This window comes from Mustela nigripes, chromosome 12 (genome assembly GCF_022355385.1).
Source record: "Mustela nigripes isolate SB6536 chromosome 12, MUSNIG.SB6536, whole genome shotgun sequence".
Taxonomy (NCBI): domain Eukaryota; kingdom Metazoa; phylum Chordata; class Mammalia; order Carnivora; family Mustelidae; genus Mustela; species Mustela nigripes.
Window position 1 is genome coordinate 10,733,107 of NC_081568.1, and position 16,981 is coordinate 10,750,087.

General features: G+C 42.5%; 1 protein-coding gene across 1 annotated transcript in view; it reads right to left on the minus strand.

Moving 5' to 3' along the window:
- Positions 1-16,981, minus strand: part of DNAH5 (dynein axonemal heavy chain 5) — a 205,275-nt gene that overhangs the window by 20,864 nt on the left and 167,430 nt on the right. The window contains exons 66-71 of the mRNA XM_059416774.1: positions 15,119-15,362; positions 14,046-14,160; positions 13,374-13,564; positions 9,115-9,236; positions 7,218-7,367; positions 3,250-3,495 (exon numbers count right to left, since the gene is read on the minus strand). Coding sequence (XP_059272757.1) covers positions 3,250-3,495; positions 7,218-7,367; positions 9,115-9,236; positions 13,374-13,564; positions 14,046-14,160; positions 15,119-15,362 — 1,068 coding nt within the window. The remainder of the gene's footprint in view (positions 1-3,249; positions 3,496-7,217; positions 7,368-9,114; positions 9,237-13,373; positions 13,565-14,045; positions 14,161-15,118; positions 15,363-16,981) is intronic.

Below are 16,981 nucleotides of genomic sequence, written 5' to 3' on the forward strand. Positions count from 1 at the left end.
ACAAAGAAGGGACATTTTTAGAGGCATGAGCTTTTACGAACAAGGACAGTGAGGGTGAAGACAATATCAGTAACATTTAAAACAGGAAAGCTAAATCCTCGACTGGCATTCAAGGAAAGCTGAGAAGTAACCTGATTTACACCACATAGCCCCAAACACACAAGAGCGGGTGGTGAGATGTTCCTGTGGAAGTGGGGGAGAAGATGGGCTCACATGAGAGACCAAAAGCCCAGCCCTCCAACCTGTTCCTGCCTCCCTTAAAGAAAGAGGTAAAGCTGATTTTCTTTGGAAGGTACCATGGACAGGGCCGGACTGGAGGCCATCAGCACATTGAGGGTCTAGGAACCTCACTGAAGACAGGTGAAAGAAAGGCTACCTACTCAGTTTCGAGACCTATTCCATCCCTTCTCCCACGGAGTTCCCAAACCTCTGGGCAGGATGTCCACCACCTAGAAAGTGGGAGAATCTACATACTATAAGAACAAGAGCCTTAGAAAATAAGACTTATCTTTTGTATAACACATGGTATGAGCCTAAGAATGTTTCTTGTATAAAGCAATAGAGACAATATTTTAGATCATGTTGTAATAATTTAGTCAACACCTAATCTATATAATATTTCTGCTAGAATGATCTATAATATCCAGATCATAATCTCGAGTTGTTTTCTTGACTCTGTAACTTTGGCTGGTTTTGATTTGACTAGTGCAGCCCGAGTTATTTCTCTTTCCGAGAAACAAACCAAGCACCAAATTTAAAATCTCGGTATAAAACGGATCACTGTGAAATTTCACATATCCCCTTCTATTTTCTTGAGGAGTATATAGCACTGCTGAATAAGTAAACTATTTTTTGTCCCTTGAAAAATTCAACTGGCACCGTTCACAATTCAAAAAAAAAATTAGATATAAAACATAACAACCACAAAAAGGGTTGAGCCACTCTCTGTCTCCCAGCATGCTGGGGAATCTGAGGTGAGAAGTGGGCTGTTTCAACCCTCCCCTGGAATCTGTTCTCCATGGCTGTTTCTGTGGGGTTACCATATTCTGTATTAAATGTTTTATGTTAAGGAGATCATCCACATTGCTAGTCTTGGGTAGTCAGTTCAATCTGTCATAGTGCCTCAAACCTTCCTTTTTTTCTTTTATTAAGATTTTATTTTTTAAGTACTCTCTAAATCTACCATGAGCCTCGAACCCATAACCCCAAGATCAAGTGTAGCGGCTCTACTGACTGAGCCAGCCAGGTGCCCTGCCTCCAATCTTTCCTACAAAACTTTAAAAAAGCTAGTATCTCTGACAAGTTGTAAGCATGCTAATAATAACATTTTTTTTTCTTTTACTTGATTTACTAAACTACTAAACAGAAAACATGAATAAACCGAAGGCTAAAATTATTCCATTTATACTCAACTTAGTTGCCTGAAACTATAATTACTAAATACTTATTTATTTTAAATTAGAGTTAAATAGGTGTCCTGTTATTGCCGGTGTCTTTGTTCTAAGCACAGTAACATGCAGAGGGAGAAACAGAGAAAGTGAAAAGGAGGAAGGGGAAAAGGAGGAGGCCAAGAAGAAGGAGGGAGAATGCGGAGGAGGCCGAAAGGAGGTAGAAGCCAGGGTAGAAGTCTACTCAGCCTTCACGTCAGACCAGACCTGGCATTCTTTTTAAGATTTTATTTATTTATTTTATAGAGAGAGAGACAGCATGGGCAGGAGGAAGGACAGAGGGAGAGGGGGTAGAGAAGAATTCAAGCAGACTCCACAGAGCCCAACATGAGGTTCAATCCCAAGACCCTGAGATCATGACCTGAGCCAAAATCTAGAGCTGGATGCTTCATCAACTGAGCCACCCAGGTGCCCCTTCCCAATCTGGCATTCTTAAGTATAGATGCATGTTTTCATCTCTGGATACACTTCAGTCCACCCCTGCCGCCCTCCTAACTGCATAGCAAGTGCTCAGACAAGGCACACACATGTGAGCCTCCCTACAACCTTCAAGAAAACTGGGGGTGGGGCATATTGTACTTGGGGATAAAAGAGGTGCTAGGTAAATATGGAGGTTCTAAAACCCAGTGGGCTCAGTTCTAGACCAGAGGAAAGAGACTAGACTGCAGTAAAATAGTGAGGTTCTAGATTCAGTGGCCAGGACCTAGAATCCAGTGGCTTCGTGGTGGGCCTAGTGGTTGGAGGCTAAGAGTGGTGTGAAGATAGCTAGTCTGTCCTCAGCAGGGAGATTCCCTGGTGGGGCACAGAAGGAGTTTTAAGATATGGCAGGGGAGAGCTCAGACTCAGGGAAAGAGGATTAGGGTCCGATCTAAAAAAAAAGAAGGCCAGAAAGGCATCTAGATCAAGACTGCATGTTCTCCAGTAGGAATATGAAGCCAAGTCATTCTGCCCCACTTGCCTGGCCAAACTGTGGAGGAAGAGGGAAACGGGGCAAGGGTTCATCCAGACAGAGTTGGACACTCCAGAGAAGGCTAGACCAGCATAAACGCATGAGTGTCCTGTCCTAGAGATGGAATTCTAGAGAAGAAATGGAAGACCTTGCGCATTCAGTTAATTTAAGTCCCTGGAAGTGCCTCAGCTCTGGACTTGACTATCCTATTAGCAAGATTATCATGTGGTTTCCAGCACTTTATAGCTCCCCAGTGAGGCCTGAGCGTGGCATATTCTGCATGCTACAGAATTTGCAAGCCACAAAGGGCTCTAGGAGCCCCAGTCTGGAAAGCAATAAGCGAAGTTTCCTAAAATCTCTGGTACCACCACAGGGTAACAGCAGATTCCTGGCCTCTGGGGTCTGGGCTAAGCCTAGGGGACTCCAAAGCACAGATTATACATTATGGAACTCAAGAAAGACATGCTGTGGTGGGTTCTGGAGTGCTGGGCATTACAAGAGCAGAACTGGAAGCATAGCTGAGGTCCTGGAGTGCAAGGCACAGGGGGTAAGGCTGTAGACCTCCCCCTCACACTGAGGGTTTGGGATCTAGAGTGGGGCTTAACATTATGCAAATTTGTTGTGAAATAAGATGCTCTAGTTGGGTAAGTTTTCCATAAGTCAAGGCTCAGCAGAAAAAAATTGTATGTTGTTCCATGAAAATTTTTCCAGTGAATATTAAACTTTTCCCTGTTTGGTGAACATCACAAAGCACATAAATTTTAACTCTTAATGATTCATAAGTTCTTTTCTGCATTGCTATTCTTTAACCTGTATTAACAACATAACCTAAAAGTAGACATTTGGCCTCACATTCGCCATGGTCTGCTGTAAGAGCTTGCGTGCGTGGACCTCCTGGCCTTGGCCCATGGACACATAACGGGTTTCTATTTTTAATCTCTTCCCCAAGGCAATGATGGAATCCGTGGGATCCGAGCCCATAGACAGGAGACAGATGAGTGGTGTCCGTGGATCAGATTCCTCCCACGTTTTTTCCAAGTCCAGGATAACTCCTTCTGCATAGCGCTCTCCCATGGAGTCCATGATGTACTTGCGGGCCTGCCAAAAACAGTACAGGAGTCACCAAAACGGATCCTAACTCCTCCATGTGTTATGATGCAGGGTGGCTCCCAAAATTCATTTTGGTAGATTGTCTCAGTGATGTTCACAGTAACTCTGCCTGGGAAATAGGACAGAGACATTTTCCTTATTGTATCTCTACTCTATAAATACCAGAGAGGCTGTGTGTTCTTTGCCAACACACAATCACACAGTTCAAGACCAGAACCCAAGTTGGCTGACCAGTTGTCTGGAACCTGTTTCTATACGCTGGCTACTTCATGGTACATAAGAAATTTAAAATATTAGGAAACTGTATTATTCAGGATGCTTTAAGGGAAATGTATATTCATTCTAATAATCAAATAAGCAGCACAACACCTGGGATTTAATGGATACTTATCAATGGATAATTACTGAATAACTTCTAATTAAATAAAATATATTAGATATTTACTGAATAAGTTAGTCAATATTTTAAAGATTTAGTCCATAGTTATTCTCCTAATCATTCTTAGAATCCCTTTCCATTTTGGGCTCATCTCCTTTACCATTAGTTTTGTTTTGACTGAAATACATGCTCACAATATCACAGACTTTGTCAACTATATTATCAACCATATAAAATATTTCACGTAAAAACACAGCCCCTTTTCCAACAAAGTAAAATAATTAACCAATAAAATACTATTGTGATCTTTAGTCTATGGTCTCCCTCTGGTAAAAACTGGATTCCCTCAAAGAAAAATTTCCTATTCTGTTTTCTTCTCCTACCTCATGGGAGTAAAACCCAAATTTCTCTACCCAATGAGATTCCCCAGAAGAATCTCTCTCACGTAATAATCAGAGCCCAGCTACAGGTGCAACATGACCTTTAACCTTTCCAGGGGCTGGGTAAGGTGAACTTTGGTGAGGTGGGCCTTGGCGGGACCCCACTTCCAATTCTGGAGAAACACAAAACAATTGTAGTCAGGGTTTTCCTTAAGTCAGAGAGACTTGAGAAAGACTTGGGCCAAAGCGAGAGTGGTGCTGGTTAAACTGTTTTCTTTGACTTAAAAACACCCGAAGTTCGATTTCAGTCAGTAATACAGGCTCTTCCTCCATTTTGAATATCCAGCTATGCACGATGCATTCCCAAAGTAATTGTCACCTCCCAGGTCTCTGAGCTTTAAAATTGGGATGATGTCCGCACTCATGTCTGCCCACTGCAGGTTAGAGTGGGAAGGTGGTAGCCACAATAAGGGATTCATCCAGATCTTTGGGTGATGAGCGGGATTTATCTAGATGAAGAGGACAGGCAGGAGAGCTAGCGTGGTGAGCATTCCACGCAGAGAGGACACACACAGAGAACTTGAAACCGAAAAGAGCGCGTCACCAAGAAGGGCCAGAAGGACATCCAGTATAACTCATGTAAGATTCAGCTGTGGGACATCCCGGCTTCTGCATACCTCATCGGCATGAATGGAAAGAGAGTGCCACATTGTCACAACTTACTCTTCACATACCTGTGAAGAACATTTTTGTCTCAGTATCTGATTTCAGTAAAACAGACTCAAGTGTTGAGTCTGGGTAAAAAATCAACAAGTAAACCTCTGCACCTGTTCTGACCCTCTTCATTGTTCTTGAGACACAAATGTGTATGAGACAAGAGATAACCTCTGAGGGTGCTCTGTTTTTACAACCAGGCCGCTGAAATTCGCCTGACGTGGGCAGTCATGCTCGGCCAAAATACTGAGAACAAGCCTGATGCTGCCTATGGGGAATGGGGACTGCATATACCTACGCTGTAGACTTTCAAATATGCTTCCCAAGAAGGTGTCTGGTTGAAAGGCACAAAAAGAATGTAATGTGAGCATAAGAATTTCAGAGGAGAGGACATTTTTCCAGAGGGGCCTTGCAGATCTTAAGACTTGGGTGTTTTAATGGCCTTGGGAAGGCACTGAAAGTCTTCAAAAAGGAAGGAATAGCATAATCATATTTCCATTCCTTCTAGAGTATACAGGATTGACTGGAGTGGACAAGGAGGAGCAAGAGGGGACCCCAGCTGGGAAACCATGGCTCTAGTCGATCCATGGACAACAGAAGCTACGATGGTGATGACAAAGTTACAAAGGAGCTTTGTAGACTTCAATTCAGTATTGAACCAAATGAAGTGTTACATAAGGAAAAAAGGAAGAAAGGAAGAGAGTAGAGGGAGAGCGAGAGAGAAGGGAGAGACAGGAGAGAGAGAGGAGAGGAGGGGAGACGAGGGGAGGGGAGGGGAGACGAGGGGAGGGGAGGGGAGGGAGAGGAAGGAAGAAAGAAGGAGAAAAAGAAAGAACGACAGGTAAGGGAGGGAAAGGGGGGAGGAGGGAGGACATGAGTGAGAAAGGAAGGGAGGGAGGAAGGAAGGAAAGAGAGAGAGAGAGAGAGAGGAAGGATTGCTTGAAACTCCTACACTGTCCTTAAGGCAACAGTCTGACAAGTCTTTGGGGCAGGATAAAAGTAATGAAGTTGAGAAGAGAAACTGAAGGAAGGGTGATCTCCGTTGCCCTGCATTGCAAAACTCATTTTTCTTTTCTCAATAAATCATCGAATCTAGTTGTTTTCATGACTCCTTGGTACCTACCTGGCCTTGGAATGGGCCATTCCCTGTTGTTCAGGCTCGCCCCGGAGAGTGCAGGGGAGCGCGTCCCACACTCTAGTATAAGCCCAGCCTGCGGTACTCTGTGTCTTATTTGGGGAGGGCCTGAAGGAATCCACCTGAGCTGAATATTCAAGCTAAATTTTTCATTGTGGAGGCAGGACACAAAAGTCTTATTAGCAGTGACATTTCCATGACAGGAGGCCAGCAGATTAAAGGTCTTTGAGAAGATGGATCTTCTGGAGGCAGCATTCACATTTAAACCATATGAAAAATTCAAAGAGTTTTAAGCCAGTTCTTGCATCAAGGTTCCTGAGACTTTCTGGGGTTGTAACTGTAGATTTGGGGATACTCTGCCTCCCTCTTATCTACCTCTCCGGCCAGAATTCCACACTCTTCCTACTTTTTACGACTAACAACATGGAGCATCCACATCATTTTGGAGTTAATATAAAAATGGTATGGAGGAGGGGCACCTGGGTGGCTCAGTGGGTTAAGCTGCTGCCTTCGGCTCAGGTCAGGATCTCAGGGCCCTGGGATCGAGTCCCGCACCAGGCTCCCTGCTCAGCAGGGAGCCTGCTTCCCTCTCTCTCTCTCTGCCTGCCTCTCTGTCTACTGTGATCTCTCTCTGTCAAATAAATAAATAAAATCTTTCAATAAATAAATAAATAAATAAATAAAAATGGTATGGAGGAGTAATACATTATCTTTACGTCATACCTGTACGCTGACCTAAAAAACACGGCTTCCTCATTCACTCTTGTACCATTTAGACCAAAGAAGATTATTAAATCATTTAGCCCAAATGCACACCTCGCTACATTTGTTTACTTTTCCATTTGTCACATGGATATTGCCAGAAAATTCCATAGAAGCCTCCAATTCTGACTGGGATTAAAATATTCAATATTTCTTTAAATTTAAATGGAAATTCTCCTTAAAAATATTCTCCTAGGGGGCACCTGGCTGGCTCAGTTGGTGGTGCATGTGACTCTTGGTCTCAGAGTTGTAGTACGTTCGAGCCCCACAATGGGTGTAGAGATTATTTACAAATAATACAAACATCTTTAAAAAACATTCTTCTTTACAAACTTTTTACCTGGGCAATGGTTCTGTCAGGACACCATGATCTAATAAGGAGAAGACGTCTAAAGCAGTCAAGAGATTTGTCATAGGCATTTGGAAGGGGCTCCTCCTCAGGGTTTTCCTTATCAAACCAAATTTTCCACATTTTCTCATTTCTTGATATCTGAAAATACCAGGGGATAAGAATTGCATCACAGCACAGAAAAACCTTTCAGTAATAGTTCACGGGTATTTTTCATCAAATCTTCTGACTTTTCCAGACACGTGTGAATGATATCCCTTGTTTTGCTTTTTTTAAATTTTATATTCCACTACCAAAAAGTGTAACAGTCTAAAATCAAATGTGATTTTCTCTAAAGTCGGTCCACATTAATGCCAGCGTACAGTAGCTTTTGAAGTAGGGTACCTTTCTCATACCTTTGTGCTAACAAATTTATGAGGAATAAAGAAATCAATGAAAACTCATTTTCATTATTTTAAGGAAATCTGATTTGCTCCATGAAATCCTTTCATGATCAGGAACCCATTCACTCATTATTCACGTATGTTTCCTCATTTCCCAGGGCCACTCCTGGCACAAAAGAAGACATTTAATATATGTTTATTATTGAGCCAAAAGCCTTTTGGTCAATACTCCATTAATCTAGAGTAATTTGAAATATATGACTTAATATCGTATCAAATGAGTAATGACACACATGCTTCCTTTAGGCAATTGATAAGGAGGAAGAGAACACAGTCCATTATCCTTTGGAACTTAAAATCAGGGACAGCAGTCCACGGGCATTCATCTCTAAAACACAGCACAAACAAATAACGTCTGCAGATAAATATAATCCAATGTTCTCTGGTATATTCCCCTTGATTAAGGCCCCGGATATAGTTCTTGGAGGCCTAATCAAAGGGGAAAACGTGCCAGATCCACACTAGAAAGTACTGTGTAAGAATAAAAAGTAAAAACCTCCCTCTGTCGTGAAAGACAACATGATGTGGAGGGACTTCAGGCATAAGACAATCTCCAGAAAACGGCAACCTCAGGAACAGATACCAGTCGGAGAAAGGTCACTAGGAGTCATCTCATAGGGGAACACACTCGAGTGCATTAAAACCTCCCAAATGAAAGTTATTTTACACAAAAGAATGGGTTAAATTATACAGTAGAAATAATGCAGATCACCAGGCATAAAGCCAACACATACAGATAGAGCTGAACAGTAACTTTTTGGTCAAACGAAACCGGGAAAGTCAGGAACCAACATTAGCATGTTTTCTGGTCATAAAAAGCCTACAGCTTGTGGGTACATAAAGCCACCTTGCTCTAGTGTGACTTCTCTCTGCTCATCTGATTCTCAAGAATCTGTTCCCTAGTTTGTCCCCATTCAGCTCTCCAGACCCAACTTCCATGATGCCAGCACGTAGACAACTCACCAGGAACTGGCTGCTTATGACCGGATAGTGACTTGTAAAAGAGGCCAAGGACTGGCAGCCCATTTATGCCCAGACACCTGGCTAAGGCCATATCATGGGAGCACAAGAGAGGAGGAAGAAGAGAAAAACAAGAGGCAAGAAAATCATCTCCAGCATTTAGAGGTCGGCTGTTCATGTTTCTTTTTGTTAATCTCCAGGAAGATGGCAAAACCCCTTAAACATGTCGAGTGATTTCATTAAATCTCAGTGTTCCCACTCATGGCTCTCCAGTCGGTGATACTGACAGAGGGCACTGGACGGCACCATTTCGACGTGGTGGAGTTTGCTTCATCAGAGTGCGAGTGGGTGGGAGGAAGTTCAGGCACCAGGGCAAGAGGGACCACATTAAATGACTTCTCTCTTCCACAAGGACCGCAGCTACTTGTGAGTCAGGGAGCTGCTCCCTGCGACGCTGCTGGAAACTTATTCAAAGCACAGGTTACCTGATCAAGGATGTCTGAAAACTGTCTGAGTTTGCTGAGTTCCACCAGATTCAGCCAGGTCATGTCCAGGATCCATTTAGCTGGTTTAGGAGGACAAGCTTTAAGGTCCAAGGAGGCACCTCCTTTAAAATCAAACACAGAAAGTTACTAGATTGTTCTTTCTTTACTCTAAAACAACATATTTATATACAAAAGTTTTTTCTGAAACATTTTTTTAAGATTTTATTTATTTATTTGACAGAGAGAGATCACAAGTAGGCAGAGAGGCAGGCAGAGAGAGAGAGAGAGAGGAGGAAGCAGGCTCCCCGATGAGCAGAGAGCCCAATGCAGGGCTCCATCTCAGGACCCTGAGATCATGACAGAGACAGAGGCTTTAACCCACTGAGCCACCCAGGCGCCCCAACTTTTTCTTACACTTTTAATTATTTACCACCTTGACATTTTTTAAAGGTTTTAGTATTCCGAGAGAGACAGACAGAGTGTGCACGAGCAGGGGGAGGGGCAGAGGGAGAAGCAGACTCCACACCAAGCAGAGAGCCCGACACAGGGCTGTATCCCAGGACCCTGCAATCATGACCTGACCCAAAGTCCAACACTTAGGGATGCGGGAGTGGCTCAGTCTGTTAAGCATCTGCCTTCTGCTCAGGTCATGATCCCAGCATCCTGGGATCAAGTCCCGTGCCGGCTCCTTCCTCCGTGGGGAGCCTCCTTCTCCGTCTGCCTGAAGCTCCCTCTGCTTGCACGTTCTCCCTCTCTCTCTCTCTCTCTCTCTCTCTCTCAAAGAAATAAAATCTTTGAAAAAAAAAAGAAAAAAGTCCAACACTTAACCAACTGAGCCCCCCGGCACCGCATTACTTGTCATTTTTTAGGCTCAGAAATATGTCATAGTATATGAACAAGCTTTAAAATCAAATAAAGGAATTGATGATTTTAGAAGAATCAGAAGCACAGGTATGGGCTACTGGATTCTGTCCTAACTCTGTGTGGTTAAGGTCTAGGACAAGGCAGCTCATCACCTGGGTTCCTGTTTCCAAATAGGTAACAAGGATTAAAGAAGCCTGGGTGTTGTGATGGTGACAGAATGAGAGAAAATATGTATGTAAAGCACATGAGACAGGACCAAGACCACAGCAGAGGGACACTAAAGGAGCAGCTGTTGTCGACATTGGCACAAGCTCTTTCAAGGAGAGAGTTCATCTAGAAATGTCAGCAGCACCCACGTGTTTAAAGGGTTCTTGTCTATGAATCAATATATTATTTATATCCATTTGAGCACACCCAAGCATCCTGCACTGTGTCACTTATTTTTGGTCAGTCTAACCACAGCAAACATTTCCACTGGGTAATGACTCTTACTTCGTAGCTGCTGACTTACCTAAGCTCATGTAACTCATATAACTCCCAGGACACCATAAAATAAACGACACCTTAAAATGTTATTGTGCCCATCTCAGAAGAACTAAATGTGTAAACAATCATATTTTAAGTCAAAGAAATATTATAGGATGAAATATATTGTTTAATAAACACCATCTATTAAAATATTTCAAGGAAAACATGCTCTAAGTATAATTCTTAAAAGGATATAACCAATTCATTTGGCTAACGTTAAAATCCTTTTTTGAACACAGCAGGTCAAGAACAAATAATAACACTCCAGATATTTATTGAACCAATCTCCACTTTATCCAGGTGCCATGGACCCCACTAAATTACTAGCTTTTGGCCAAATCCATCTTAGTATATTTCCAACAAGGTAAAAGTATGGCCTTGAAGCAATTTTGATAAGATTATTAAGTCACCAAATCAAAACAGATTGCTTCAATGGCAGAGAGCAGTTAAAGACCTGAGGACAATGGCATTGTGTTGAAATATGTCATACCAATTTCCATGGAAACTGTCCATTTTCCAACAAACTCAAAAGAATAAGACAGACACCAGAGAGTTAGGGAGAAGCCATTTACAGGAAGGAAAGGGTGGTCCTTGCAACCAAAGCATTATTCATGGGTTAGCAGAGGGTAACAGTGGCATGAATATTTTTCCTGCCTCAAAAGTGTACAATGGGCCCCAGAGGATGATGGTATTGGGTCGGGGGCAGATATATTCCTGGATGATACGGCACCAGATTAAATGTACTTCTGATGAGTGAACGATTGGAATAGGTATAATTCAAAATAAACTCTCCAGGTGACTGAGAGGTATGCTGTTGCCTCCATTCTGTGAATCCTTACTCTGGGAAGAAGTAAGTTTGAATTTATACCATAACACTTTGTAAAAAAAAAAAAAAATGATACATTCTTACAACAAAAATTTCTACAAGTGATATCCCAGAATCATAAAGTGGTCTAGGTAAGGCAGATTTAGAAAGTCATCGGGGCTGAACCTGTTCCACCTTAGAGATGAGAAAATTAAAAGACCAGTATCCAAACATTTTTACTCTCTAAATAACATTTTCAAAGAAATGACTTTAAAGTCCTTGCAGAAGAAGTTCCCCCACTGGGTCCTTCTCGCCAACATCTCAGCCCCTCGTTGAGCAATCTTGTGACATAGCTGCCTTGCAAAGCTTCCTCCAACTCTGTTGCATAAAGCAGGGTCACAAAACTGTTGAATGCCAAAACCCCGCAAAAACCAGTGCAGACTATGTGAGCCTCAGATTAATAAAAAAAATAAAATAAAATATTACAGATAATATAATAATGCCTATCGTTTGCTAAACATATCCTACGTGCCGTCATTTACACAAATTGTGTGACTTCTCAATAATCTGCTGGTGTAGACTTGACCATCCTTGTTTTATAGCAGAGGAGACAGGAGCCTGAAAAGTTTGAAGAACGTGCTTGAGACACTCATCAAGAAATTAGCAAAGCCACTACTCTCTCTTAGAGTCATCCTAACCCTAAATCCCACGTCTGCTATCATCACATCAAATGGCAACACATTTCCCAGTATTTCATCCAGACTTGGACGCATTTTATGAGGAAATGCTTCATGCCTGGATGGAGATGTCGGGGACAACAAGCCACAGGAAACCTCCATCAGCTGGAGCAGTCAATGACACCGTGAGTCGGCTATTTGAAGGGCTCGGTGAAGAAGTCAACCCCTACACCTATGCATCTCCCTAAGGGATCTTTCCCCAAATCATTCACCATCCACGTGCTCTGATTTAGAAAATCTGGAAAATAAAGAGATCTAAGGAGCCAGAGTACAAGAGCTGGAGACAAAGAATAGAGAGAGAGAAAAAGAGAAAAATTGTCTGTAAATCCTACATTCCTAAGTTCAAGTCTCACCAAATGAGTCTTGGTTGTTTCTATAAGATAGGTATGCAAATGTATATTTATACAAACGCGAATACGCATTTGTTCACATTGGACATAGACCTATGCCGCCCAGGGCACCACAGGTGCAGAGCCACCCCCCTTCCCTCCTGCCCCTTCAGGGTTGTCTTCAAGTTCCGCTGCAGCTCCACTCTCCAGGGGAACGTGCAAATCTCTCCCCACCCACTGTAGAGAAAATTAGGTCTTTTCTGTAAAGATAAACCTTTGCTTAGAAAGATACAGTAAATAAAGCCATGTAGACCCCACGACATTGCCACTAGTTTTTGTCCAGATAGTCAAGAATGTGACAGCAAATGGGTTTCCTAGCCTTCCCTGGGCTGTAGTGTGCAGTGGCACAAGGGACCTGCCTGTGAGCGGTGCTTCAACAGATTCAGAAAAAACACCCAGAGGATGAGCTCCACAACTGCCCTGCCCACGGCTTCTGCCTCTGTCACACCAGGCTTGCCCCCACCGGCACCTTGATGCCCGTTCCTCTCCCTTTGACACTCTCCCTCTGCCTGTCTGCAGGGCCAGTGCCCCCGCCCCCTCCAGGCTTTCGTTCACCTGTCCATCTCTCAGGGAGGCCTACCCCATTAGGTATCCCACTAAATACTCCATTCCAATATTTTAACTGCCCCCACCAACTCTGCATACACTGTTCACTCCCCGTCTCCCTTATCAAGCTCTGTTTCTTTTCCCCATCATGCCTACTGGCTTCCACATACTCCATAATTTACTGTTTCATGATGTGCCTAGTGTCTAGTCTGTGACTCAGCACACAGGAGGCTCTCAATAAATATTTATGCAATAAATGAACAAATAAAATATTGCACATATATGCAACCTTCAGTGAAATGCAACACAACCGTTAGAGAAAAAAAAAAAAGTGCTGCTCTGCACCTTCAAGTAATTCCTACATCTGGACCTTTCTATTGTTATACTGACCTTTAACAAGGGTGAGAAACTCTTCATGCTTGACTCGGTTCCTCTGGATGTCGATCTTCAGGGTGAGCAGCAAGGTGAACAGGAACTTGTGTTCTTCATACAAGCCCCGGGCCGCATACTTATGAACCTCATAGGTCATATGCTCAATGATATTAGCAATCCTCTTGCTCGTAATTGGGCTTTTGACAGACCTGGTGGAGAGAACCAGACTTAAATCAGGCTCATCCCACTCCCCTTTTCCATTGCCCATAAAAATGTCTTTAGCGGAGAACAGGTAACTTTGGAGGGCCAGTTCTTTTTTACGCATAAGAATAAGCATCCTAAATCCAAAATAACAAGCATTCTCTCAACATAAAATAACACAACAGAATCCGCAATGTTGTCTAAATCAATTTTACCCGCAGGGTATTATCACTCACAACAAGGTCTTGGGAATTCTCTTGTTTAACAGAAATAGATGAAACCCAAGGAATCAATCCATGGATGAAGAGTTGGTAGAGCTGTCTCTGAGCGTAAGAGGATTTATGCGAATGATGTGTTAACATGCTGGTAATTACACTCGGCTTAGATTTAAAAAAAAAAGACTCAGTAGCAAAAGGAAAAGAAGTTATAAGGTCATCATTGGAGCCCGCAGATAGAAAATTCAGCCTGGCTTCCTGAGTACAGACATACCTGGCTAAGGAAAGGTCGAACAAGCCAAGAAACTGGCCGAGCGAGGTCTGATACATTTCATTGACCAAGCGCATCTCAGTGATGAGGAAATACAGAATGCTGCCTCGCGTCGCCACTGAAAAACAAAAAAGGTTACATGGGCTGGGGTTGGACAGTGAATGACCCGTGCACAGACCAGTTTAAACTCTAAATGAAAACAGGTCTTAGTTTTGTTTTATCCATGACTATCTACCAGCACTAGGAGTCTGAAGCAAGGCTCATGATGTATAAATTAGTTCTTATTCATAAGCTTTGTGTAAGCAGTCTGTTGTTGGTGTTTATCAAGTGGAATTTTGCACGTTAGAACTTCCAGATCCCTTATAAACATACTTCACTCTCTTTTCTCATTGGCAGAAAAGGCAATTGATGGGAAAGCAAAAACTGTAATGACCGGCAAATTGTGTAGGCACCTTATGCACCTCATGTCTATGCTCCAGGAGAAAGCCCCAATCACGTGTGGCCTCAGGTTGGCAAAACAAGGCATGGCAACGATGACTCTCCACCAGCACATGATACCGCTCTGATTATTTCTCTAAGAAGAATGATATATTTCTAAAGGAAACAAGGCTTTCCACAGGTCCCTCTTGTAATGCGTAAACAACACTGATTTGCAAATTTATGAGTAAGACTCCAGCACTCCGGTGAGACCAAGGAGCTACTTTTCTAATACAAAGACTGCAAACAGAATACTGGCTGATTGCTACCAAATGATAAAAAACTAGTGAACAGCCCATAAATGCTGCACTAACTCCTCAGATTTCGAAACAGTTGTCAGACGTTCTTTCAAAATCCTCCCTCTGTACTTTCTAAGTGTAAAGAATTTGCCAACCCACAGGAACGGTAAGCACCATTGCAAATTTTTTTCATCTCAGTTTTACCGAATGCCTCCCAAAGTGATGCCACAAAACGTGAATGGCCACCCTGCCTCGTGCCACCATTTTCATTAATGTCCTTCGTTCCTTTAATTTCTCCGATGTTCGAGTTTTTTCTCACTTCATTTTCCTGTGACATTTATCTTTCATTACCAAACTTACCAGGTCTGTATTCCTCCCGGGCTGAGTTAATTTGAATTTCTGTCTCTGCCGAAATTTCCAGCTTCTGTGTCACCTCTTCCGCGGTCTTTTTTGTGTTACTCAGCACAACTATGAGACTCTCGTCTTCCACCAGGGACCCCCGGGTACTCGTCAGCCGGTAAAGCAAATTATCTTCTAGCTCTTTCATCCTTCTTTTGTTTGCAGTTACCTCCTCCACGAGATGAGTTCTCTCTTTCTCCAGTTCCTGTGAATTGGCATAAAGATATTTTCCTCCTTAATTAACAACTATTGTTTGGCCATTCCTGAAAAAGTTAACCTATGGGGCTGCCTTCCTCCACTGTAGTTCTCATACTGGACTGCTGAAAATACATCAGATTAAGAAGAGGGGGAGAATGAATGGAAGAAGGGAGAATGGATGGCCAATAACAAGAAATTTGCTAAAAACACTACCAACATCCCTGGACCATCTATCTATTTCCTAAAGTCAAATCATTTTAAGTGACTTCTGGAATTATATGTAAGCTTGTTTTGAAGGTGAAAAATAGTTGAGAATATATTGGAATATATTCGAAGACGCATATCGATCTCTCGGATTAAATACATTTTCTTCTGTTTAGTTTTTGTTTATAAGAGCTCTGTTGTTGTCTGAATGGGATTATTGTCAACTCGCTGGTTGAAATGGTATCCAATCCCCCGAAAAGCAAGTGTCCAAAAAACTTAGTCAAACAATCCACATGGCTGTTGTAAGTATCTTTAAATGGGAAACTGTTTTTGGTCTGGAAAGGTGCTATTCTCTCCAAGAGAAGGAAAGTTCTAGATCTTTCCTGAAAGATCTTTTTAAACAGCTGGGGAGAGTGGGACGCCTGCGTGGCTCAGTTGGTTAAGCAGCTGCCTTCGGCTCAGGTCATGATCCCAGCGTCCTGGGATCGAGTCCCACATCGGGCTCCTTGCTCAGCAGGGAGCCTGCTTCTCCCTCTGCCTCTGCCTGCCATTCTGTCTGCCTGTGCTCGCTCTCTCCCTCTCTCTCTCTGATAAATAAATAAAATCTTAAAAAAAAAATAAAAAAATAAACAGCTGGAGAGAGAACGGTTTTGGAAGGTTATTGTCCTTACTGGCTACTTCTTCGTCATGGTGGTTTGGAGAGGGAGAGTCTGTGGAACAGAAGGAAAAAAAGGATGAACTGGGGAGGGTGGAGAAAGAGGCCATGGCCATGACACAGAACAAGCCAAAGGCAGCACAAAGCCCAGTGGCTGTAACTGAAAACCACAGATCTAACATAAAGGTGGTAGTAACAAAACTGCATGAAGACAAAGAACAAAGGCCACTGGCCACTGCGTTCTGTTCTGGCCAACTAATCACCGTTGACCCAACACTTATGATGGGTACAACCCTACCAGGCTTTGAGCAAAATCTCAGAACTTGCTTAAGTCTTGGAGACAAAGCAACTCCAGCACAACCTGCCTTTATCTGCTTCCTTTTACTGGGTTACATTGAAAAGCTTCCTTCATGGTTATTTTCATTTCACTTATTCACCGGATAAGAATCTCAAATTTGAGAAAATGTGAAAAAACAAACAAGCCAACAAAAAAAAAAAAATGAGTACAGAAAGTGAAAATGAGTACAGAAAGTGACATCTAAGACACCTGCAAAATTCCTCACCAAAAGCTACTGTTAAAAAAGAGAACTTACGCTACAGTTACACTAAGAAATAAAGTAATAAAGTTTAAGGGGAAAATTCAAGTATTTTTTATTGTCATATTCCCACATTTCCCACACTATCACTATCATGTCTGAGTTCCTAAATATCTATCTAAATATCCTAAGTATCGGTCTAAATATCCTCACCTCTTGAAGATGACCAGT